This window comes from Platalea leucorodia (genome assembly GCF_965183815.1).
Source record: "Platalea leucorodia genome assembly, chromosome: 5".
NCBI classification, from domain to species: domain Eukaryota; kingdom Metazoa; phylum Chordata; class Aves; order Pelecaniformes; family Threskiornithidae; genus Platalea; species Platalea leucorodia.
The window spans coordinates 12,710,186-12,735,256 of record NC_138827.1 but is presented as its reverse complement, the minus strand read 5'-3'; the positions used below and the strand labels follow the sequence as shown (position 1 = coordinate 12,735,256).

The 25,071-nt window shown below is 40.0% G+C and overlaps 3 protein-coding genes across 4 annotated transcripts in view; 2 read left to right on the top strand and 1 right to left on the bottom strand.

Annotated features, from left to right (window-relative positions):
- Positions 1-318: 318 nt before the first annotated feature.
- ZFAND2A (zinc finger AN1-type containing 2A) lies at positions 319-3,543 on the top strand. 2 transcript variants are annotated; one of them, XM_082311825.1, is made up of 6 exons: positions 319-472; positions 1,090-1,184; positions 1,830-1,961; positions 2,163-2,314; positions 2,860-2,949; positions 3,389-3,543. In XM_082311825.1, the coding sequence occupies exons 1-6, from the start codon at positions 418-420 to the stop codon at positions 3,396-3,398; spliced, it is 534 nt and encodes a 177-aa protein (XP_082167951.1). In that variant the 5' UTR covers positions 319-417; the 3' UTR covers positions 3,399-3,543. The 2 variants fall into 2 exon arrangements, with proteins under 2 accessions (XP_082167951.1, XP_082167952.1); XM_082311826.1 differs by lacking the exons at positions 2,860-2,949; positions 3,389-3,543 and adding an exon at positions 2,723-2,839.
- Positions 3,544-6,777: 3,234 nt separating this feature from the next.
- The window catches only part of LOC309591555 (cytochrome P450 2W1-like), a gene marked incomplete at its 3' end in the record, with an annotated part of 160,924 nt that continues 142,630 nt past the window's right edge, over positions 6,778-25,071 (top strand). The window contains exons 1-2 of the mRNA XM_082314073.1: positions 6,778-6,823; positions 8,324-8,470. Coding sequence (XP_082170199.1) covers positions 8,342-8,470 — 129 coding nt within the window. The 5' untranslated portion in view covers positions 6,778-6,823; positions 8,324-8,341. The remainder of the gene's footprint in view (positions 6,824-8,323; positions 8,471-25,071) is intronic.
- GPER1 (G protein-coupled estrogen receptor 1) lies at positions 22,655-23,812 on the bottom strand (the record flags this gene model as incomplete). The annotated part of the gene is made up of 1 exon (XM_082311791.1): positions 22,655-23,812. The coding sequence occupies one exon, from the start codon at positions 23,810-23,812 to the stop codon at positions 22,739-22,741; it is 1,074 nt and encodes a 357-aa protein (XP_082167917.1). The 3' UTR covers positions 22,655-22,738.

Sequence of the window (25,071 nt, the reverse complement as noted above, 5' to 3'; positions counted from 1 at the left end):
CGGCCTGAACTCATCTCCATGCCCCTCCCCGTGCCCTTCCCCATCCCCTGTTGCCTGTTCCCTCATCCCCGTGCCCATCCCTATCCTCAGCCCCGTGGCCACGCCCACGCCCACGCCCATTCCGCGCCGCTTCCCCGGCCCCCTCCCAGATCTGCCCCGTCACGGCCCCGCCCCCGGCGCATGACTCAGCACTCCCCCCCCGGCCGTCGATTGGCCGCCCGCCTGGAACGCACCGCAGACGGCGACGGAGGGCGGGGCCCGCCATTGGCTCGGCCCGCCGTGACGTCATCCGCGGTGGCCGGGGCGGGCGGGCGCGTGACTCTGCCCGGGCTGAGTCAGCGGGAGGCGCATAAAGGCGGCGGCGGCGGCGGCGGCCTCGGCGTGTCCCCGGGGCGGGGGTCCCGCGGCCCTGCCGGCATGGAGCTGCCGGGGCTGGGCGAGCACTGCTCGGAGCGCACCTGCAAGCAGCTGGGTGAGGAGCGGCCTCGGGGCGCGGCGGGGGGCTCCCGTGCCGCCCGAGGGAGCCGTGGGCGGGGGCCGGCTGCCCGGGGGGCCGCTCTGCGGGCGGGCTGGCTCCCCCCGAGCAGCGCCCGTCCGGGGTGGGTGGCTTGTGTCCTGGGGGGGCCGAGTCCTGACCCCGAGCCCGTGCAGGGGTGCTCCTGTAGCCCCCCTCGATAGGTCTAGTGAAAGAGTCACAGCGGAGCTCGGTGTGTTTTGTTCTCCTACGTTGTTAACCTGCTCGGGGATGTTTTTTAAAGAGTAAAAAGACTTTTGGCTCTGGGCTTTGGATTTGTACTTCAGCGCCTAGCTCTTGACTGATGCCTCGCTAAAAGTTTCTGCGTTCAAGGAGCTCCTGAGGGGTTTATGGCTTGTGGTAGTCTCACGCTGGATAAAAAGAGGCGAAACCTATCGCTCTTAATTCTTTAGTTTTGATATTCATGAAGAATGATATGCTTTCTCTAGAGATAATTGGATTGTCACTAGACAAAAACTTGCTCTAGAATTTATTTGTACTCCTTGGCAAGCACTCTGACAGCTGTTAGCTCTCCTCCATGAGAATCTGGTTTTCTTTCCTTATTTTTCTTGCAGACTTCCTCCCTCTGAAATGTGATGCGTGTGGGGAAGTCTTCTGCAAAGATCACATCCGTTATGATGACCACAAGTGTAGCTCTGCCTACAAGAAAGTAAGTTCCTATACATGAGTCAGTAATCTGCACTGCAGAATTGCTAAGTCACGTATAAAGGCTGCTCTGAAGCTTGGCCTGTGGTTTCAATAAAAGTGGATGGGAGAATCACAAGATGTAAGTTAATGATAGAGCTGAATTTCAAATATATAGAAACATAACATTTCAGAGGTCGGTACTGCTAGATTCTAGTTTCTTTCACTTGTACTGTGTTTTCTGAGAGGAATGCTTTATATTTTAAGTAATGTATTGTGGCCTAAAACTTTCTACAGCCCCAATCCTTTAAGCTGAAGGACAGCAAACATGAAACTGCAGAAGAAATAAATAGAATAAGTGAGGCCAAACTTTGATCTCTGGCCCATACTTGGGCTTTGAAGTATTCAAAGGCTGTAATTCCAGAAAGCCTAGAAGCATACTTAAAGTCAACTTACCAAATACGTTGCTACAAATTGATTTGGCAAAGCATGCCTGAGTATTTTTTATAATGATTTGCAGTTACCTTTGTGAAATATACCTTAAGAGCATTAGTAAATGAGTAGAATATAAACCACCTGTGAATATACTTCTATCACCCATGGATAAGAGAAGAGGGAAGGAGAGAAGAATAATTGGGTGGGACTTCTGATCTGTGTTGTATGTTCTTAGAACGTGCAGGTTCCAGTGTGTCCCCTCTGTAATGCACCTGTCCCGGTTCAGAAGGGGGAAATACCAGATATTGTGGTTGGAGCCCACATGGATAAGGACTGCAAATACAATCCGGCGCAGCAAAAGCAGAGGGTAAGGAAACTGCTGTTGGAGGCTGAATTGCCTGCCTAATGCTTGTGAAGTTAGGTCTTCTGACAGCAGAATGTGTAGAAGCTTGCTCTGTTTCATCTTAATTCTAAGGGCACTTGAGCATTTGTGCTTCAGCTTGGTTATTACTTGGGAAGCTGATCACAGAAAGCAAGCATTGCCAACTTCATGTTCTCTGTTATTTAGATCTTCACAAACAAGTGCTTAAAGCCAGGCTGCAAAAGGAAAGAGATGATGAAGGTAGTTTGTGAACAGTGTGGTGGCAACTTCTGCATAAAACATCGGCATCCCCTGGATCATGACTGCAAAGGGAGCAGCCATCCCAGCTCCAAGGCAGGGTAAGCTGTATTTATGATACTTTGAGCTCAAGCTGAAATTTCAGAGCTAGTATTGGGGTTGGTGGGGAGCTCAGACAAATAGGGAATTTTGTAAACTACTGGTCACTTCAGTAAAATAGCCACTACTTCCTCTTTGTATTTTGGGCCTAATTTCTGAAAGTCTGTGAGCCAAGATAAAAGCTTCTTGTCAAATGCCTTCCTAAAATTCTTCCAAGCTTTCCTATCTTGATAGCATGACTCTCGGTGTCTCCTAACTGTGAATAGACACTGGCCATCTCAAGTACCCTTTGGTGTCTGGATCTAAACACTAGAATCCTAGTTTTTCCCAGCACCTTGAAGTAACAAAGAACAAAAACACCTTGCTTAGCAAAGTTTAAACTTAGTTTTAGTAAAAAATCTCTCTTGCAGGCCGATGTACCTTCCTTGTTCTGTGCAATAGGACTGTAAGACTTGTGTGACAGATGCAGATAATTAAACTGGATGGAAGAGTGACACTACTGGCAGTGTGCATAAGAGGTGCTCAGCCTGGTTGTATTTCTTTGTAGATACGCAGCTCTGATGAGAGCCTCTCAAACTGCCTTCAAGTCAACGGGAGAAATTGGAGTGCCATCTAATGGGAGTCTTCAGCACAACAGGTAAAAGCTGCAGAATGAGAAAAAGCAAAGAAGATTGTTTAAAAATAGTCTTGTGTCAACACGGTGTAGGAGTGCAACTGTCATACCAGTAACTGCTCTAGAGCTGGTAGTTGACCTTCAATTGGTGTTGGGCATGTGGCAGAGGGGTTCTGACATCAGAAGTCAATCTTTACTTCTTGGTACTGTTATGAATAAAATAGCTATATAGACACAAGCATTAGGACATCAAATTGTTGTAACAGCAGGCTGGTCTCCTACCTGCTCAGTGTGAGGCTTGGTCAAGTTCTGGAAAAATGGTGTGTCATCAGAATGCCGAGGAAAGTATAGCAAGCATCTGAATTAAAATAAATGGCCCCCGCCCTTCCCTGCTGTGGTGTGTCTCCTTGTGACTGAAAGCTTTAGTTGTCTAACTCTTACAGTGCATTCTTATGTCTTTCAGATGCCGATAGTAGAGGCACTTCACATCTGGATCAAACCTCTGACTACTTTAAAGTTAATCTTGTCTATAGGTCTTTAAAATTTTCTATGCAATTAACTTATTTTTGTATTGTAATGTTTTGTGCATTCAATAAACTGTTACCCTTTCCAAGCCAACTTTATTTGTTCCTGTATTTGGAATAAGAGCTGTAATCCAATGAAAAATACTTGGTGGAGGAAACTGGGGAGTGGTGGTAGGAAGAAGACTAAAATTAGTATGAAACATAGCTAGCTTTGTTTAGGTCATGCTAAGTCTAAACTGTGAGGTTCCTAAGATGAAAGTCTGAAATACAAGCTACTGTCATATGTCTCAATCCTTTTGGAAATGAACTGGCACACAATGCAACATTCTGCTTGACAAACAGCATACATCAACATGAAGCCAGTTTTATATAAGCTGCCTCTTAGTTTCTGAATGTCACTGGAAGTACTTGATTTATAAAGCCATACCTAGTTTTTCTAAGCCCTCCCTAAGCAATTCACTGAAGGCTAGTGCCTACAGAGGTGTAAACAGTGTAACTCTTAAGTTTGTTCTGCCTTAGATAGAAACCTAGATTTGCATGGGTATTTTCTGCAGTTGGGGTAAAAAGGAAGCCAGGGAAAGTAGCGTTAACTGTTTGTGTCCTGTGTAATGAGAATGAGGCCAAAATACAGCATTGTCTAGGGAGGCTACCCTTGCTGTCTTCCTGAAAAGCTTAAACAAGTAAAGACATAATAGATGGAGCATATCTGTTATCTTGGCCAGTTATCTTGCTTCTTTAAAACTGCATGAATATCCAGCTGCTTAGCTTGGGGCCTGAAATATTGTAGGTTGATGAAATGGAAGTGTGCTGTTAATGAACAATGCTAATTCCCCAGCTGGGATCTAAGTAGACCTCTCATCCAGCTAATTGTGAGAAAAATGCCAAGGCTTACTGATGATGTCAGGGGGTCAAGACCTCAATTTCATGTGTCGTTGGAGCCATTCCTCTGCATGCTGGGGCTGGTGGGATGGAGTGTTAGCTTAGGACTAACTGAAGGGTAATTGCAGTCCCTGGAATCACCTGCAGCTATGAGTGTCCAAAGCTGTTCTGCTGAGGTGGGAGGATGAGCAGCTTGCATAGCAGAGAATGCTGTGTTCCTTGACCTGGGAACAATAGTCTTTGGTAATACTGTAAGAGATGGGAGCATAAGTGCAGTTAATGCATATGCTTTATACAACCTTGAGGTGTACTGCAGTTGTGCAATGACTGTTGTGTGCCTCTTGTTTCTCTTTGAAGAGGCTTAATTCTTAGAGTACAAATGCTGCCTAAAGAGGAAATGTGGATTTATGGTCCTTCACAGGGGCAGCATGTAAACAATCAACATACTGAGTTGTAGGCCTTTTATCAGGAAGGGCAAAGGTAATGTAATTTCTGGCCAACACAGAACAAAATAGCTGTGCTATCCCATATTCATGTGTGGCCCAATGTGATTTCTTCTCATCCAGGAGAAGTTTTTGGAGATCAGAGCTATATGGAAGGCTGTAGTTGGCCAAACTGAATATCTAATGTAGGTTTGAGTTACCACTGCTAATTCCATATAGTCTACTTTTATGCAATCGTGGTCAAAATTGTGATTTGACAGTATCTGTAATACTGTGTTTAACCACAGGATGTCACAATAGGATATGTAGTAAAACAATCATTATTTTAGGAAGTCTAAACATAGAAAACATGCTTTCCCTATTCACATTGGAACAAAAGCTTAAATTACAACTAATTTTAGGTACCACTACCTACTGATTATCCTGTGTGCTCTAGCACTATAATTCAGCTGTAGCGCATTGCTACGGTACTACGACTTTTGTAATCTCTCTGTATAATATATAACTGGCCACAGGTTCCCAGACAAGGCTGTGCACCCCACTGGTGGTATGGGAAGGGGTTTCTGGTGGAGAGCAGCAGCATGGACCAGAGCCGAGTAGCTCTGCCCAGCCCAGCAGCAATGGGTGGGGGACAGGATTGGCACCCCACAATGTGGGGAGGAGAGGAACAGCAGAAGGTGTGACCCTGGTTTGGGCAGGAGAAGGAAGCAGAGGTGTAAGGCTTACCTCTTCCCATCGGTGCATGTAACGGTATGGGGAGCTGCTGCCACCAGCCTCTGCTACCACAGCCAGCATTTCGGCCCTTACTGGGATCAAAGCAAATGGAAACAAAAACCCTATTTCAGATTGTCATGAAAAAAATGCTCCATCTACATGTTTGTTTTCAGTAAATATTTTTGCCCTTAAATTACTAAGGAGAAATGGAAATGTTTGTGCATGTGGTATTTATAGAAAATGAAAACATGGAAACCAATTTGTTCCCTGGAAACCTTGTCCTTGGAGATGTTTTCTCGTCCCCTCAAACCACAGCATCTGCCTCTTCCCAGCGCATTCCCTCAGGCCCGATCAGGACAGCAGATAATGCTGTTTCAGACATGGAGCCTTTAGGATCTGGTGGCAAAAAGGAATCACCGCACCTCACAGCTGGCATGGCACCCACGGGGCAACAGGCGAGCCTGCTGTGGCCAGTAGCACCCCTGGCTTATGTGGGGAGCACTGGGGCTGGCCCCCCACCGGGTGCCCTGCACGGGCAGTGCAGGGGTGGGTGCTGCCAGGCCTTAAGGGGATCCCTGTTGGGCCTTGGGGGGGTGTCCCTGTCGGGGCACAGGAGGATCCCTGTCAGAACCTGGTGGGGTCCCCGTCAGGGTGCGGGTGGGTCCCTGTCAGAACCTGGCGGGATCCCTGTCAGGGCGCGGGTGGGTCCCTGTCAGAACCTGGTGGGGTCCCCGTCAGGGTGCGGGTGGGTCCCTGTCAGAACCTGGCGGGATCCCTGTCAGGGCGCGGGTGGGTCCCTGTCAGAACCTGGCGGGGTCCCCGTCAGGGCGCGGGTGGGTCCCTGTCAGAACCTGGTGGGGTCCCCGTCAGGGTGCGGGTGGGTCCCTGTCAGAACCTGGCGGGATCCCTGTCAGGGCGCGGGTGGGTCCCTGTCAGAACCTGGCGGGGTCCCTGTCAGGGCGCGGGTGGGTCCCTGTCGGGCCCGGCGTGGGGGGGCAGCCCGAGGCTGGCGGGGATCACCCAGGCAACGAGGGGCGGGGCCACAGGGCTTGCCCCGCCCCTCCGCGGGAGGCGGGAACGTCTTCCGCGGCGGATCTCGACGCGGAAAGGTGACGTCAAGCGCGCCTCCAAAAGCCGGCCGAGCTCTCCTCAGCACGCGTGTTCCAGGTGGGCGCTTTAAGTCCGAGTGTGGCTTTCTATTGGCCACCCGGGAGATTGGCATGCCGGGGGCCAACCAGACGCCTCCGTTCTCTCCTTGTAGCCAGTGAGAGGGAGGGGGCGGGTTGCGGCGCCAAGCGTGGGGCTCAGTTAAATGTGCGGAGGAGGCGGGTCTGAGAGGTGCGTGCGGGGAGGGGGCGCGGGAGGCCGCGTGCTCTGTGCCCCCCCACCGCTGGGGCCACCCTTGGGCGCCCAGCGGGGGCGGCGGGAGCCCCGGGGGTCTCCTGCCCCGCCGGGCCCGGCCGAGGGCGGTGGGAGGGTCGGCCCGGCCACGCCACAGGCGCGGCGGCGGTGACTGAGGGGGTCGCTTCCCGCCCCGCCCCGGTGCGGCTTCCCTCCCTCGTCCCCCGACCCCCGCGGAGGGCGGGAGCTCGGTGCCGGGTGTGCGCCGCGGAGGAGCTGGTGGCGGGTGCTGGAGACGGGACAGTAGCGTTGCGTTTCCCGTGAAAGATGGTCTGGTGGCTGCTCCTGACAGCGTATTACTCGCGTTTAAAAACTTTCTAGTCACGAAATCTTAATAAAAGGAAAAGCAAACCCGGGGTCCTGTGCGGGGAAGCCAGTGGCTGGGTGCCCCCCGAGGGCTGCCTGCCGGTGCCAGGGCCTGGTCGGTCCGGGGCTGGGCCTGGCCTGGCAGCAGGGCCGCCGGCTGAGGTGCCGGTGTGGCTGAGGTGTCTGTCGAGGACTTGGGTCCCTGTTGCTCTGTCAGGCGGCTTGGGTGGTTCCTACCCGTCAGTTGTGCGGGTTCAGCTGTATGGGTGCCTACCAAACCAGGTTTGCGGGTTGTTTTATCCTTTGGAGTGTGTTTCAAGCTGAATATTTGTGATGGAGTAAACTGCTGCATTTTTGCTGTTACTGAGAAAGTGACTGTGTTGGGGCAGCTGTTGAAAGCCACTTAAATCACATTTTCTCTCGCAGAAATAATGCACAGTTACAACTAGACCTGGTTTCAGAACCAGGTTTTCTGCAACTCCTGTTTGCCTTCGCCCTCATGTCAGTGTCAAATTAAAGATAAAACTTGTGATGCATAATTCTTTAAGCATAGTTTTTCTACATTCTATATGAAAATAGAAAAACTTGCACTATAAACAGAACTGGTGGTTTAAAACTATCTGCTTAGTAATAAACTAGGCTTACTTTTTGCTTGTGAGTATGTGTGTATGCACACATATATATGTTAATGAGATGACTAACAGTCACATTAATGTATTTTGAGAAGAGAGAGGTCTGATTAGTGTTACCTGAGGTAGACAATTGATCAAACAGTTCAACGTGGTGCGTTACAACCTGCAGAGAGCACAGCATCAGTTATGGGGGATTACTACCAGGAGGGTCAGCGAAGCGCTTTCCACAATGGGGCCTGTGAGGACAATAGGCGTTGAGTTTTCTACAGGAGAATGGCATTCTAGTTTTACAGTAGCTTAACTACAATGTGTTCCTAAAGGAAACATGATGAAAATCCTCCAAAATGGATCAAAAATCAGTGCAGATGTACATTTCGTAGTTAAGTAGTCACAAATAATTCTTGTACCAGTGTAATTACAGTATAACTCGGTCTCTGTATGAGACTGGTGCTTAATATAAAAAAGGGTTCTAATTGCAGTTTGGTGGTTTCTATTACAGATTAGTTCTATTTTTAGAATGCCGAAAATGAATGTGGAAAAAAAAGAAAAGAAGGCAGAAAAAAGAAAAAAACTAAAGCAACATGTGGCCCAGAAGGGAGAGGTGGAATCGGAAACTGAACCAAAGAAAAAGAAACAAAATCTGCAGGTAGGTTCTCCCAGTTTTGACTGTTTAATTCAATAAAATGTGGATATACTGTTACCTGTGATGTGATGGGTTTAGAGATTCAGTACTGAATCTGAATGTACTATTTGCTTTTGTTGCAATGATTCCTTGGATGCGATATACCTAGAGTGAAAGTTAAAAGAAGATAAACTAAGCCAAATCTGGATACGATCGTAGCAGTCAGAGTACATGATCTCTGTTTGTTTTGGATGCTTCTGTGAAAGACAGAGAATGGGTGAGACAACGTGGGTGAAAGGCGAACCAAATGGCTTTAAGCAACTGTCATATGGCAATATAGGCGTAGCTTAAGTCTTCATGTGATCCTGAGTGGTTGGAAAAACATGGAAGGTTTTCTTGAAATCCTCTTGATTTTTGGACAGAGTGTCAAGTGGCCAGAAGGTGTCAGCAGTCTCTTTGTATTACTGAACATTTAATGAGAATGAAATTAGTAATATCGAGATGTTATTTAAGTGGAAACTTAGAGCTGTAAATTTTTTGTGATGGAAATGATACATAAACAGGGCGATTCAATTCTGCTGTTCTGACTCGTTACTGTAGAAAGTGGATCAAAGAAATATGAAGCGGTTTGTTACTGTCGAGAAGTGGAGAAGGAAAGGCAAAGGTTTTTTCCTCAGGAATTCTTGAGGTGATGTTAAGCCATGGTCTTAAAAACTCCCTTATCCTGGCCTAACATAAAATAGATGTACAATCTGCTTGTTACTTCATTTATCATAAGAGGTATAGCTCAATGGAGAACATATAACTGAAAAATAGTACTTCTTGTTTTGCTAATAGACTTTATTTAAGCTCATTGGCAAGAATATTTTTTGAGAGCTTTTGCATGCATAAGTGTCTCTAGCTATTACATTTAGAGTTTGTGAAGCATAAGAAAAGCCAACCTATTGGCAATAGCTATTCCAGAGGTCTATAAATTCTTGCAGTTTTGAACTCAGCAGAAACGTTGCTAAGTAAAGTAGGGAAAGATTGCATCTTTGTCAATATCAAAGCAAAAATAGAAAATCTGGTATTAATAGCTTAGTAAGAGGGAATGTTTCTCCTTTCCTTTGTAGGGTGTGTGTTACAGACTTTAGATTCACAGTACTATAATGCAATTTGAGTGAAAATAATTTTCCAGGATAAAACAGTGTGAAATTGAAATGTCAAAAACTAAAAGTCTGTTGCATGTGATAATCTGTATAATTTCATGTAAAAGTGGAAGAAGTCCCAAGTGGGCTTCAAACCCCTAGCAAGCAGGGCCTTTTTGGACCATCTGATGTCAAGTGATAAGTTCTTAGAACCCCCAAACTAGTTTTTGTTGGCCATGCAGAATCCTTAGTACTATTAGGGAACACCACTAGGCACAGCAGTTCTTAGCATTATAAAAGTTGGTGTCAGTGGGTGGCTTAAACATGTATATAGTGTTAGTTTTAGGGAATACCTTATAAGGTCTATGACAAGCCGTTTTTTGGCATCAGCTTTATAAACCAAAACTGTTGATAGTAGGAAAGCCTAAGTTAGTAGACCACATTTTTTTTGTTTGAAATGGCTGTTGAGAATGAAAAATGTTAGGCAGGTCTTAAACAATTTTTACTTCAGAAATGGTTAATGAAGTTAGCTGTTTACCAGTTTTTTATTGTTATTCAGCATGTGTACTCACAACATTGTGTGAAATACTCAGTTAAGTCACAATGGCAGTTATGCTTTAAAATGCTTTTGGTCATCAAACCTTGTCAGCATGGAAAATGTAGTAGAAAACAAGGTAAAATTGCTTTGTGTGTACAGGAAGATCAGGAGGAGCTCTGAGGCTGCAGTGATGTGCTCAGATAGCCTGGATGGTTCCAAAGAAGAAATTTGGAAGAAAAATTAAGGCAACTGCTGAGAGTGTTTACTCTGCAGTCTTATTTTCTTTAATTTTAATTCTGTTACTTTAAAATAAGCCGGAACCTTGATAGATCTACAGAAATTCCTGAAGCATGATGACTGGATTCTGATCAGCTTTGATTGACTTTTAATGCAGTAACTGAATTAAAGAAAACTTTTTTTGGCATTCTTAAAGTAAGGATGGGTAGACTCTAGTTTCTCTTAAGGAGTCTCATATGTGATGGAAAGAAGTCAAAAGATGATAGCTACATAATAGCTATATACATATAACATACATTGCTTTTGGTGGGAGAGGTTGCAGTGGTTCATTAAGTCACTTTCTCGTGATTTACTTTTTTCTATTCTAGTACACCGATTTTAGTCTCCAAAGTGGAAAATGTAAATCTCTAATTGATTTTGTTATAGAGCTGCAGGCAGGCAAGCTGAAATGTGTCTTGAGTGACTGGATTTAGTGTACATTGATCATTGCTTCATGAAATTTGTTTCAAAAATTCTTGCCAGCCTAAGACTAAAGCATTTTTGCTTGGAACAACTTGACCTTTCAGAGTAATCTTGATGTTTTATTGATTTTCATCTGCTCAGTTTTTTCTGTTTACATTAAATAGCAATGAGCAATTCAAGACCAATATAAATGTTTTCATGAATGATCTTAGAACCACACAGCTCTAAATGACACACCTCTAGTGGAGCTGAGCAATACAAGTTTTTAAACTTAATTCAGCCTTGTTTTTTTCTGACAGATTTTCATAATGTTACTGTTTTATTTATAAATAAAACCTCACATTTTAAACGTTGATTTTTGTTTTTTTTAATGACTGGACATTACTTTTACTTGTTTTTTAATGATTTTTGTAGTTTACTAACATACCCGTATGTTAAACCTTCCTATAGTTGGAGATTATTCTTTTGAATTGTCACATAACATAGGTATACAGAAAAGAGATTTAAAATGTGCCATCTAGACTGGTGGTCTGAAGTTAAATACTGGCTTCCTAAAAACTTTCTGATGGACCTTGTCTGAGACAAATTAATTTTTGTTTCAGTTCTTTGAAAAAAATATTTACAATATTGTTAACTGTCATCTTGAAATAACAAGAAGCATTAGAAGTGCTTGTTTGCAATTACCTGTGTCTTGCTTCTGTTTATGGATTTCTTCACCCTTCAAAATTTCAGCTGTCTTAGTGCCACGAAGCTTATCGAAACAGCAGTACTGACACTTACAACACTGTAGGTTGGGAACAACATGTTGTGGGTGCTTTGTTTATGAAGGCTATTTGAGTTCTACCCAGAATGACCTTACTGTATCAAAGGATCTTTTAACCTTGTAATTTAGGGATAAATCTTGTTTCTCCAGTGCTGTTTTCAGAGCTGCAGGCTTTCTACAGAACAGTAAGAAATTCATCCAGACTTGAACATCTATTAGGCAGGACTTAAAATTCATAATCCATAGAAAACAATATTAATTTCCTGTTCCTTCCCAATTTAGTCTTGCAAACATTGTAACTTTAAGTAAAATTACAACGACTAAGAGGCAATCAATCTTTATAAATCAAATCCAGTTGTTCATGGTTGAAGGGTACTTTAGGTAATGCTGATACAGTCAGTGGGTGTTTCCTTCTATGTTCCTTGTTATCCTCAGCATTGCAAATGGTTGGAGGAGGAAGAATCAACATTTTCCCCAGATAAAGGCAAAATCAGTGGGAAAGGAATTTAATTTTTGAGATTCCATACAGATAGCACAAACAATGGCAAATAAACAAGTAGCTCATGGTGTTTCTTTAATCAGAGGGCTAGCGTGCAGGTGCCCAAACAGTAAGATCTGTTTACTAAATGGAAAATGGCAAAATTAGTAGGGAAAGGGTTTTTCTGTTCAGCTTTTTGGAGGTTATCATAAAGGCCAACAAGGAGTTGTTAAGCTAGTACTACAGCAAAGCAAACCACAAAAAACGATCCTCTAAAAACATTGTTTGCTTGTAGTGGTGGAAAACCCCATAAAATTATGTTTAAGCTGTGGAGACATACATTTTGGCACATGAGCTTGGTGGAACAGCTAGGAGTGCTACTTTGATACGATCTCTAATGCTGCTTGTAATCAGGTAACTGGGGTAGTAATTTGAATGTTTAATGAATGCAAACCAGACGTTCATGCTACAAAACCTATCAAGCAGATACTGTAGAGCTATCATAGGAAAGTGTATTTATTTATTTGACAACGCACTAATTCATACCAAAGCCTGTTGTTGGAATAATGAGTTATAGATGATTTGCAGTCAAACTCAGTAATCCTTTATTGTTCCATTAATTTATTTTTTTAATTAATGGGAAGCTTATCTTGTAACCATCAAAATAACTTGTTTTGTATTTTCCCATCCTAAGAAATGCCGTGAAGTTACAACTTAGTTTGATGTTGACAGATTTTCTTCTGATTACCAGGCTACTGGTACTAGCTGTATCTTACATACATTAAAACATATTTTGGAAACTGCTTGCATTGCAATTCCACTATCAACTCTTCCTGCATTTGTTTAGTTTTGCTTTACTAGCTTAATCCTCTGTTGTATGCGTTAGTGTTATTCATGTTTATTAATTTGTTTGTTGAAGAAATATGTAGAAACCCAATCTTAAATATTGAAAAAAGGAACATAAATTCCAAAAAGTTCATTTTATTTAGCATAGCCTCCTAAAATAAGAATCTTGTCTTGTACTGTTTTTTTGGACCATTTTTAAAGTATCTCTAACATGCAAATAGAGTTTTGTCCATGTTATGAAGAGAAGATGACACAATCTTTCATCTTGCCCCCATCCCTCCGTCTCCCCCCATGCCTTGATGTAAGGATACATCAGCAGTTAGCAGTTTTCTGGTGATAAAGGGGGATGTGCGTGATAGCTGTTTCTCAAAATGGTGAAGTTAAATGTCAGTATGGATATTAGTGCGCTCTTGTTAGTCTCCTGGTTTTGGTCAGTCTGTAATTGAAATGTTTGGCCTGTTTCTCTTTTCTTTGGGCTACCTTTCAGTTGAATGTTCTTGTTCTATTTGGTTTACTTGCACAAAGAGACAGGTTTGCTGGCCCATTGGCTTCCGATTGCCTCACTGCATGATGCCTTTTGACAGTTGAAAAAAAATTACGAAGCTATAAACCCGTTTGGCATTTATGACTTACTGTGTGACAGTTACTGTGCACTTGATGATCTTAAAGGTCTTTTCCAACCTAAACGGTTCTATGATTCTATCTTACTCAGTTTGTCTGCTTTATTATCTATGCAATATTTCTCAAATTAGGAAAAAGAAAATAAAAAAAACCCCAAACTTTGAGGGCAGCTGCTTATGGGACTGAAACTTTTGTTTCCTGCTAACACTTTTTCATCAGAATATTGATAGAGTTGCTTTAAATTATTTTATTAAATTAACCATACATTTATTTATTTTTTGAGGTAAATTTGATTGTGACACTGTATAGTGTTTATAGAGAATAGTAGGCCTTTTGTAAACAGATATGTCTAAGAAGGTACAAAATTGTGTCTGAAATACGGATATGCATAGATTAGGCTGAATAATTTCACATTCCTTTGAAAATTATTTTTGTAATGGTAGGAATAGATTTCCCAGGAAAGAGTATTCACAGCTGGGAAAACAGTTGCTACTTTGAAGATGGTTTTCCCAGGCGAAAGGCTCACGTCCCCAACTGTGTTTGGTATAAACAATATGTGGTGTATTTCTTACTTTTGTTTAAAGGAATTGTGCGTTCTTCATTACATATTAACAAGCAAGAGTTTCATGCTAATTCCGGGTATTTGCCTTAATCTGTATACATTCGAAGTTAATTCCTTACTTTTAATAATATAGCTAGGGTATTAAAGCGATGGGGAGTTTGGTGGTGAAACACAACTGTCCCTCCTTTGCTATTAAGAGGGGAAATTCTTCCTTCTCTTCTTGGAGCACGTACTTGACGTTTCCTCTTGGCTCCCATTCTTTACGTAGTGGTGAGACTTTCCTTGACGGTTCTTGTTAGGTTTCCAGTATAAATCCTTGCTTTCATGACTTAGCTGCAAATATCTTCACAAAATTGAAATTCAGCACAGGATTCCCACTTGTGGGTTGAATTTGTGGAGTAATGGTCTTTGAGCAGTTGTTGAAGTAAGGAGCAGAGGCTAGGTCTGTCTGGCTACGTGTCACCCAGCACTGGTCCAGTGAGAACACTGTTTTCTGTCCTTTGTCAATTATGGTTTTTTTCTGGTTCTATGTTAATGACTTCTAACTCATCATAGAGAGAGGCATCAGAAATGAAAATTGCTGGAAAAGGCCCAAATTGCTGAATATAGAAAATTTGGCACAAAACCTCCAAATATGTATAAAAAAAAAATGTATAAAAAACCCAAAAGTCCCATTACATGTTTGAATTCACAAAACACATTCCACTTGGCAAGAAATTAAGTTGTAAGCTTGAAAGGAGAAATGTTTCCTACATTCTGATATAGGATAAAGAACAGAGAAATGGGCATTCAAAGGCAATTGCTCTTGACAGGGCTTGAAACTTGGAAGTGTGTACAGTATAACATATTAATGCTAGTCTGATTCTTGTGGATTTGTTACTTCCTCTTTATTGCTCTTGGTACTATTTTAATGTTGTTCAAAAAAACCTGAAATGGGACAGATGTGGATATTTAAAATATGTTTATTCTAAAAAGCAGCAATTTTCCCTGTCCTTGACAGAATGCTACTGCTTTTTTTAAACAACATAGGAGTTTGGTATAAGGATTTTTACAAGATACAAATTATTGTGTATTGATGGATAGATTTTAAAATAATTTAAAAAAACCCAAACCAAAACAAAAACCAAACATCATTTTGGAGCAGATAAAAGGGGGATGATGGCTGCTTCCACAGTATGAACGAGAAACTAAAATTATTTCACCAGAAGTTTCCTCTTCCAAAATACCTTTTGTGTTTAGATGCAATATTGTGAACCACATGAAAAATTAGTGTATATTTGTGTATGTTAATTAATAAATTACAGCATAGATAAAATGGCTCTTGGGTATTAAATCAAAGCCACACAGATTAATAAATACTTGGAAAGTGCTTGTCTGTTACATCCAACAGGTAATTAGAACAGAAAATTAATCTTTTGACTTTTAGAAGCTGCCTGAAATAACGAGGATACAAGCATGAAGGTATTTGACAGGGGAACCTCTTGCTTAAAGAACCAGACTCCTTTGAATGCATTTACCTATTTCTAATTGAATCCCACGAGAGTTCTGTAGGACATCAAACAGAAGATCATCAACCAATGTTTTATTAAATTTCTCAGCATTATGCTAGTAATTTGCATCTGTAAACCAGGCTTTTGCAAACAGCATGTATACACAAGGGAAGACAAAGCTCTGCTCTACTATCTTAGTTTGAAACATGTCAAAACTGTTCGGAGAATGTACTGAAGACTTAGAGCTGCATTGCTTAAAAAGGAGCAGAGAGGTTATATAAAAGAGAATAGAAAGGCTTAAGTATGCTGGGAAAATACACGCTTTTAATAACTGTCATTCTATCCTACCTTTACATTATGTACTGAATCATAAATGGCAGTTATTCATATTTATGCACTTGTAAAATAACTAGGTGGTTACAGAACCATTATACTGAACTGTAATACAAAGCTCATTGAAATCGGTCGTGGCCTTTTTGTGGACTCAGAATAGACTTTGGAGCCTGCATGTACCTCATCGGCTGGTTCTTCTTTTCTAGTTACCTTTGGAATAGACAAGTTTTTCCTATTTTATTACGAAAGTCCCATCTTTCATGACTATTCTTACATCCAAGTCTGTAGCTCCATGATTTTCTAAAGGCATTTTTAATAAACTTGTGGGGTTTTTTTTGGTTGTTTGTTTTCATGGTAAAAGTTTATCATGCTTTGTTTAAAACATGGTATTTTCTTCACAAAGGTTTGTCTAGATTAAGTCATGGTCTAGTTTGGGCTTAGAATAGGAGTGGCCAGCTGTCCTGATCCTGTATGTCTTCTAATAAAATCTGCTGGCCAAGACCCAAAAGGTCTCACTCAATATCAGTGAGAGTCAAGAAGACCACGAATCTAGCAGGGGACAGGAACGCTTTTCCATGGATCCTCATGGACCCCTTGTTATGGGCTGAGCATGCATTAGGTTCTGTGTGATCTGATGTCAACTTGAGCAGCATCTCTGCCAGCAAGTTTGTGCTTCAACAGTGACATGCCTCATCAGCCGTCTTTACATTAGAATAAGAAAATAACATGTCATGTTTTCTCACCGTTCTAAGAGTATTAAGCTTTCAATATCAGAAGTAGTTCTGCTGACTTTCAAGTGTCAAGCCAAGCAAGTTTATAAACTAAGTTCCCACAGGCATCACTATCTATCTGTATCTTCTTCCTGTCATGCTACTACTCAGTCATCAGATGGATGTTTGGAATATCATCACGTCGTTTAAATGAGCTCTTCCCTTGGTTCCTCTCTCAATTTGCTGTGTGCACTTCACTCATAACTAAGTATTGGAACGCAAGAGTTAAAAGGTTTCTATTGTCAGGTAAAGGCTATTTCTCTTTTGTAGTTCTGAACGGAGAGAGAATGAAAGGAAGAAAAACTTATTTGCCATTATATTACTGTTTCTATTGAGAGAATGCTGGGGAAAGGAAATGTTTCTGCTGCTGAAGCAGAAAACAAATCTATCTCCACCACTATTTGGCACTTGTACCACTGAGCTCTCTCTATAAAAATAGCCATAACTCCAATTTCTAAGGATAATTTAACAATATTCCAATAATTTTCCCGTTTCTTTAGTGTGTCTTTTTTTTCCACAGTTTTTCTGAAGTCCTTCCAGGAAACACATTCCATGCAATTTGAAAAGGTTTTAAGCCTTTTCAGTGATTTTGCTTGCGGGTCAAGTGAGTTGGGACTTGTAAGGAAAGTTGCTGCTTTGGAAAACTTACCCTGCTGCATTATATATTTATTTAGAGTAAGTATATTTTAAAAGATAGGGTTTACTTGTTGGTAATAAATAGTTCAGTAATTTGTTAATTTTTGTTAATTTAGAATTTAAGAACTTCTGTATATACCTGTAGCAGACTGTTTGGACAATTTGAGAAAATAGGTTGGAAACCTGAATATGGTTTCATCACCGTGGTCGAACAACTTCAAAAGCCATTCTAAACACACAGGTTACTTTGTGAGACTTGGCCAATCATCTTTAAATTTTGTAATGGAATTCACTGGACGTATGTAAAATAACTGAAGTAGCATGTAAGAGACTGAGTTGAAAGTAATGAGCTGATCCTGCACTGTCTGAAGTCCTGAGAAGGCACTGCTTTTTTGTTGTCATCTTGGGTGGCTGGCTCAGTATGCAACTGTTTATTCTTAGCTCCTGGCTGTGTCATGCTGCCATATGATGGAATGGAAGCCTAAAAGGAAGCCAAAAGCCAAGGGTTGAAAGTTTGGTGTATCATATGTCAATGTGGAATAAATAGTTTGGACAATACCGTTGAAGAAAGGACACCTAAATTATAAATATGAATCGAGGGTGTTCAGATTTTCAAATCCAGCGTGTCTCTCTTTAAAACACAGTGCCGGGCATGTACCACGGTATACCTCCGGGACAGCAGAGCTTAAGAGTATACAGAAAAGATGGTCTGTATGCCTATCTTAAAAATGACTTGCTCCCTATCATCTGTTGTTGCAGATTTAACATAAAAAAGATAAAGTGCAATTCCAAGGTGGAAATGGTTTATTGGTGGCATATTTATTAAACAGAATGTAAAAATAATAATAATTTCTTAACCTAAACAGTCTCTGAACGAGGAATGGTGAGGTCTAACTGTGTACCAATGGGCTACTGTAGACATAATTGGTAATGTAAGTGTAAACTTCTGTTGCAAAGATATAATTCAGTCAACTGAATTAAACAATGAACTTGGCCCTATGCTCTTCTATGATGAAAATTTTAAATATTTGTCGGATGGTCTGAATGGGTAAGGTAAGAATTTTGGAGTGGAAGGGAAGGATACTGTCTCTTAAATTAAAATCAAACCCTTAACTTTGTTGTCTTCAATCAAAATCAAATTAATTCATTGGTTCACCTTCATGAGTAGCTATTAAAATTCAAACCTGACTTCTTCATACTCACTTTTTTTTTCCTACTTATGCAGAAACAAGTTCAAATGGAATTAAATGAGAATCAGATTTGAACTTGATAGGCTTTTACTTACTGTAAACCACTTTTTAACACATTTCCTATGTGACAATCCTAACCATTCAAAATTGTCCAGACAACCTTTTCCCTTTTGCAATCTTAATAAACAGCTGAGAGAATACAGCAAAACCCTTACACGGGAAAAAAATTCGGTTAGCTTCTAACATAACTTGATGGCTGGAAAAAAGATTAGAGCCTGCACTGTACAGCCAGTGAATTTTGTTTAAAACACAGATACTTAGTCTGAAATTCTAAAAGCATTTTCTTGTTAAAACTTTGTGTTCTATTTTTTTTTTTTTTTTAAAGCTTGCCTATTTGTGTCCCTGCCCATGGCAGGGGGGTTGGAACCAGATTATCTTTAAGGTCCCTTCCAACCCAAACCATTCTGTGATTTGCAAGTTTAGTAGAATGGATTTCATATGCTAGATAAGCAATTTCCAATTAAGAACATAAACATCAGATTACATTGGCGGAATATAAGATGAACCTGTATCTTTTTGATAGAAACAATATTGAAGAAAACCGTGTTTTAAGAATTCTGGTTTTTTTTCTATTTTTAAAATTTATTTTATAGTGTATGTTGCCTTTTGGCATTGGTGGATTGACTATTGTGAATGCTAGTCTTCGATTTTCTGTGGAGCAGAAAGGGGAAGGGAGGGGTGACTTCTCTTGCATCTTGCCTGTATTATGTCAGTCTTGCATAGAATCTGGGGTCGCCTGACATTGATTCAAATTCCCTGTCACATGCCCTCACATCATGTAATGCTTTTCATAAATTAATCAAGCTTCATCTTTTGGCTGACTGACTTTGCTTTTTCTAGATGTGGATGTTTTGTGTCTGCACAGTTGGTGTTTAGTGTATCTCCTAAAATTGTTAAAAGGATGCAAAGTTACAGCATTTCTTTAACATGTTAAAATGGTCTCAGATGACTATTTGTCTCATGTCTTTCTACACAGCTGAGGGAAGACTGTTGCTTTCAGTCGCATCAGGTTCAGATTGATGCTACTTTGTGCTGTTTGGATTTATTTTGTTTCTAGATACTCAGTAATACTCTGTGCATTCAAGACATTTTGGTATTAAGGTATTCTTTTCAAAAGCAGTTAATGGTTTCAGGGATTCCTTGATTTTTTCCTTTTTTTATGTGTGCTTTTCCTAATACTAGACTTTTCTTGTCTTCAAACTTGATATAGAGTATTATAGCCAAGATTGTAAGCATCTGTGCTAAACAGGTTTTAAAATCTCACAGTTGTCATCAGTCCAGCATTTTAGAAAGGCATATGGAATCCTTTCCTTAAATTAAACAATTTGTAAGAGACCAGAGAGAAAAGTTAAGTCAAGTAGTTATATCAAAATTCTTACTCTCACTTCCCCTTTCTCATACACTCCAGAAAAGGTTTTGTTTACTGATGATTATGCTCTTCAAAATTAAAACTACATAAAGCACAGGTCTTGTTTCATGGACAAGCCATGGTAATGGGTTATTGCAAGCTGATGGGCTGCAGAAAGCACGTTGTATATATAAATAGATGAAAGTTGTATGGCATTTCTGTAAATATTACTTTGTCCATAGTTGCTGTTTAAAAAAAAAGTTTTGGGAAGAAGTGTGCCATTTTTTCACCTGGGAGAGGACTTTTTATTTATTTAAAGTAAGTATTATGTTTAAACTTAGTCATTTCAGGCACAGTTCATAAGCCTGTACCAAAATATCAACAGTAGGAAACTCATCAGGTAGTTTAGATTTGTAATTTAGTTTTAAATGTGCAATAGGTTTTTTCAGGTTGAGTAAATACTGTTTTCTTCATACTATAGTAATCTGATCTTTCCTAGATTTCACTGTGATATCAGGACATTACTGAATACGATCATGTAGAAACCAACTATTTCACAGTATGTATGAGCAGGCATTTGCTATTACTGTCTGTTTATTATTATAAGCTTCTGAGCAAAGATACTTTCTTGATTTGTTATCTACAGTGGTGATGAAAGGGCTTCTGCCATTGCCTTGATCAAAAAACAGATTCCTATATTGGAAGGGAGGAGGAGGGGAAAGGAGTTTACTCCTGTAAAAAACAAAATAAGCAACAACTACAATTGGGAAAGTGTATTTCTGTAACCCCAAATAAGTTAGTTATTCATGGCAAGTGTCAAGATGACACAAACCTAATATATCTGTAAGCTCAGAAGATGTGTCTTACTTCATGGAAGTGCATCGCTGAGAGAATTATACATTCCCTTAGTTCTGTGTTGTCTGAAATAGCTGTCTTTCAAGGTGTGATTAATGTACTTTGGCAGTCAATAGGATAGGAGTAATTGTGGCTAATTCCAAAAGTGAAAATAATGAGGAAAAAGGGCTATGTGTGATGTAGCAGTGGTGTGAGATTTCTTGCAAAGTGTTGTTTAGCAACTCGTTCTATGCAGGGAAGGCATGGCAATGCTGGCATCTTTCTTGAGAGAAGATGTATTTGGTGTTCTACAGGGAAGATGTGACTAAATGACATTTTTCTTTAGCCTGTGATTAGCAGGCACTTGCAAATAATCAGCAGTTGCTGCAAACTTCACCCTGCAGTTCCTGTTTCAGTTGCATGAATATTTAGCTATCTATCTCAAATTCAGCCATCGTCTTGTGGCCTTTCTGTTTATAGGTCAAGTCTTTCGTGGCCAAAGCTTCCACTAGGAAACTAAATATTTCGTGAGAAATATGAGTGGAATCGTTGTTTTCACTGTTTTCTTTATTGCTTAGTAACTTTAGTCATTGTTTTAAGTGTCTAAGTCTAAAAGTCCTTTAAAATCTGTTCATGTGCTAATTAATTCATATATGACATTTGGAAATAGGACAAAGCATCTCATTCTGCAGAGAGTGCTTAAGTCAATGAGCACAGAGGTGAAATGAGTTTGTTCACTTCAGAGGTGCAGCAAGTGATGTTTTAATGATCTTGCACACTAATCTCTGGGAACGTCATAGCTTTCTCTTAACGAGTTCAGCAGTAACCTGTGCTAAACATGAATCAGATTTAAAACCCAATCATTTTCTAGCGGAAGTTAAAAATTACTGTTTTCAAGTACATGGTGCTGATGCCTGTTTTCTTAGTATAATTAATTTTCAAATGAACAAAGCAACCAATGTGCATCTTAATCTTGAAAGGCCAGTGGTTTCTGGAGGTGGGATAGATGGTGCACAAAGTGCAAATCTGATGATAGCTAATCACCTTCCTCATTGTGTAAGTTATTTCTTTCTAAAAACTGAGGCTTCTGTCATTTTCATAAGCAATTCTTATACTCTTTTTGCAGAAACAGACTTTTTTTTTAAAGCCATAGCATTTTGTTCTGGCCATCAAAATACGCCTGCTACATGTGAAGAGATGTCGTGCAACTTTCATTTAAATCTGAAGGCAGATACGAATGTGCATATATATGCACTGGCATTTTTGACAAAAGGCCCAATTATGTCTGTCCTGGGAAAGATTGTCTTGGGCAATCCTTAGAAGACAGAACGAAGCATTACATTTTGCTTCAGTGAAGTTCTTTGAGATGAGCAATATAGTTACAGATGATTTCAGTTTTGATCAAGTACTGATGTAAACAGTAGATTACATTTATGAGACAAAAACTCACCGCCGTGCTAGATTATATTAAGATTAAAAAAAAGTTAATCATGGAAGACATGCTAGAATACAGTGACGATAGTACCATGTAGTTCTTCTAAGCAAAGTCATTAAAAAAAGAAAAATCAATGTTTACTGCATCTCCACATCAATACATTGTAATGATTTTTCCCCACTGTTACGGCAGCTTCATTATTTCAGTGGAAGTACCTTATATACACCAGCAAAGTAGCATCTCTGATAATCAGGTTACATCTAGAGTCTTCCTAACTTGATAAAATTTTCTTCTATCTTGTCATTCATACATGTATAATACAAAACAAAGCTCCTTCAGTGCTCAGCTTTTAATAATCCTGTTAATAATTAAATATAAATTTGACTAAAACATTCTTCTACATTAAAGTCGTCATAAAAATATTTTGAATATAAACCTTCAATACTCAGTAGAGCGATACAATATATATATACACACAAACGCACTTTTTTCTGTTAGTAGCAAGCATTTTGTTCACTGTTTGCACAACTTCAGTCATCCGTTTTATACAACCACTACTAAATCAGACTTCTGATTGCTCATTACTGTCAGGAATGACAGACGTTAAGGCAGCCTGACAAAAGCGATGTAATGTTGACATTTTTGTTTTCTGTTCAATATACAGTCGCAGTTTGTCCCTGAAGGTTTCCCCTAGAAAACTGTAAATTAAGGGGTTCAAACAGCTATTAGAAAAAGCTGCTAGGTTCACAATATGTCCTGTTAAAGGATAATCATGTCTGAAGGATGGGCTGCTTGAAGAGACAGGCTCGCTTTTCTTTTGAAGAAGTTGAACACTAATGAAGACATTTTCAGGTAGCCAGCAGATAAAGAAAACCAAGACAACGACAAAAATCATTCGGAGAGCCTTTTGTCGCCGCAGACGAAGACTCCTATGCTTGTGTGCTTTTATAAGAACTCGAACAATTAATGAGTAACAAAGACCGATGATCACAAAGGGGATAATAAACCCCAAGGTTATTTCTAGCCACTGGATTTCTTTTACATCTGCAAAACAAAAATAGACCTCTCCGGTGTGTTGTAAATGCACAGCTGTAAATGGAACTAGTGCTGCAGAAATAGACGCCATCCATATGAGACCACAGCTTAATCTAGCATGTTGCATAGTGCGAAATATGTTGGACCTCATTACTTTTGCCAGTGCTATGTATCTGTCAAAACTCATCCATGTCAGAAAGAAAATGCTGCTATACATGTTGATCTGAAGGAACAAAGACATAAAGGTACAAATAATAGTGATATCATAATACTTTTCATCAAGATTAAAAACCTCAATGAGAGAATCAGCAACTAAAATGAGATCAGCTACTGCAAGATTTATGAAGTAAAGGTCTGGAATAGTCATTTTTTCACGAAAGCTTATGTTGACAACCAATATCAGAATGTTTCCTACAAAACCAATAGGAAAAAGAAATATTGTGTAAAGACATGATAAGAAAAGACCAATAACATATTGTTGGTGTTCTGATTTATCAGCTAATCTAGAAGATATGCTTTCATTACACAAATGTGATCCATTTAGGTTAAAAGTTGTGCTGTTACATACAACAGGCGATATTGAGGCAGAATAAGTTTCCATGGTTAAAATATCTGCAGAAAAGATATTAGTACTCACAGTTTGGTGGTAATGCAAAGAAATTCAGATTTTTGGTTGTTTTCAACTAAGTTCATCGTAAGCATTTTGATTGGAATGGAAAAAGATGTACACTTTTGTACAGGAAATTAAAATTCTTTAGAAGTCAAATTAATTTGACTTAAAATTGACTGAAATATAACAGTACAAATAGTAAATTTCTTAATTTTTTTTTACAGGACACTATATACATTGCAAATGAGAGAATTTGCAGTTCCTGTATGCCTTAAGATCATGTAGGAATCTCTTTACCATTATGGTACTTGGATCTCTTTAATAAAAGCTTTTCAGCAACAGTGTTTCTTCATGCAGGTTGGAAGGTAGTAGAATTTTAGCTCCATTTGTTTTCTTTTAATAATCAATGAACATCCTTGGACCTGCAATTTGCAAATGGAAAACCATTAATCTCATACTCCAGCATTGTACCATGTACCACACGCTTCTGCTAACTTCATATACACAGCTGAGTCTGTAAGAAACATCATGTTTGAATATATAGGCAAAGGTTCAGTTAAACGAACTTAAATTTGTTCTAGGTGATAATATATTGTGAGTGCAGATCTGTTAAAATTTTGTGTACCCTTCAGGGATTCAGTATTGGGAAATGTAGAAATATAGAAAATCAGATGAGCAAGTTTAGCCTAATGAAGAAAAACTTTATTTTTTTAATATATAGATATATAAAAATTATGTATATTTATTTCATCATCAGCTTGTAAGGCTATTAAGTAGCAGAGTCTGTGGCTGAGAAGGCAGTGGAGTTGAAAAGCAGTTGGTTCCTTCTGCTTTCAGGGGGAAGGAAAAAGCAAATTTTAGAAATGAAGGTAATACAAGCAGCATATTGATTTACACCAACATTATTTGCTTTTCTTTGTGATTAATTACGTTGCACTGACTTCCGGATAGGAATGGAAAAATATCAGTTATCTGATTTGTTTACTTACAAATGTTGAATGCTGTGGATCTGAAGCATTGCTCAAAGTTTATTTAAAAGAAAAAATAAACAAAAGACACCCCAAACAAATAGAACAGCAAGAAAATGATAACCTAGGGTATTTTGTGTTTAAATTTTAAATATTTTTGAATTGTTTTAATCTTCAACTTACTGCCAAAACCTTGGTTTTAATTACACTAAAACATATTGAAAAAAGATAAATTGTTTACTAGTAAAATTCATGCATCTTTCCACATTTTAATGACTTAAA

Bases quoted from the DNA above. Each gene is read 5' to 3' on its own strand.
- ZFAND2A (XM_082311825.1), top strand. From the start codon at position 418: ATGGAGCTGCCGGGGCTGGGCGAGCACTGCTCGGAGCGCACCTGCAAG. The intron at 473-1,089 runs GTGAGGAGCGGC...TTTTTCTTGCAG, and splicing joins GCGCACCTGCAAGCAGCTGG to ACTTCCTCCCTCTGAAATGT. The intron at 1,962-2,162 runs GTAAGGAAACTG...TCTGTTATTTAG, and splicing joins CGGCGCAGCAAAAGCAGAGG to ATCTTCACAAACAAGTGCTT.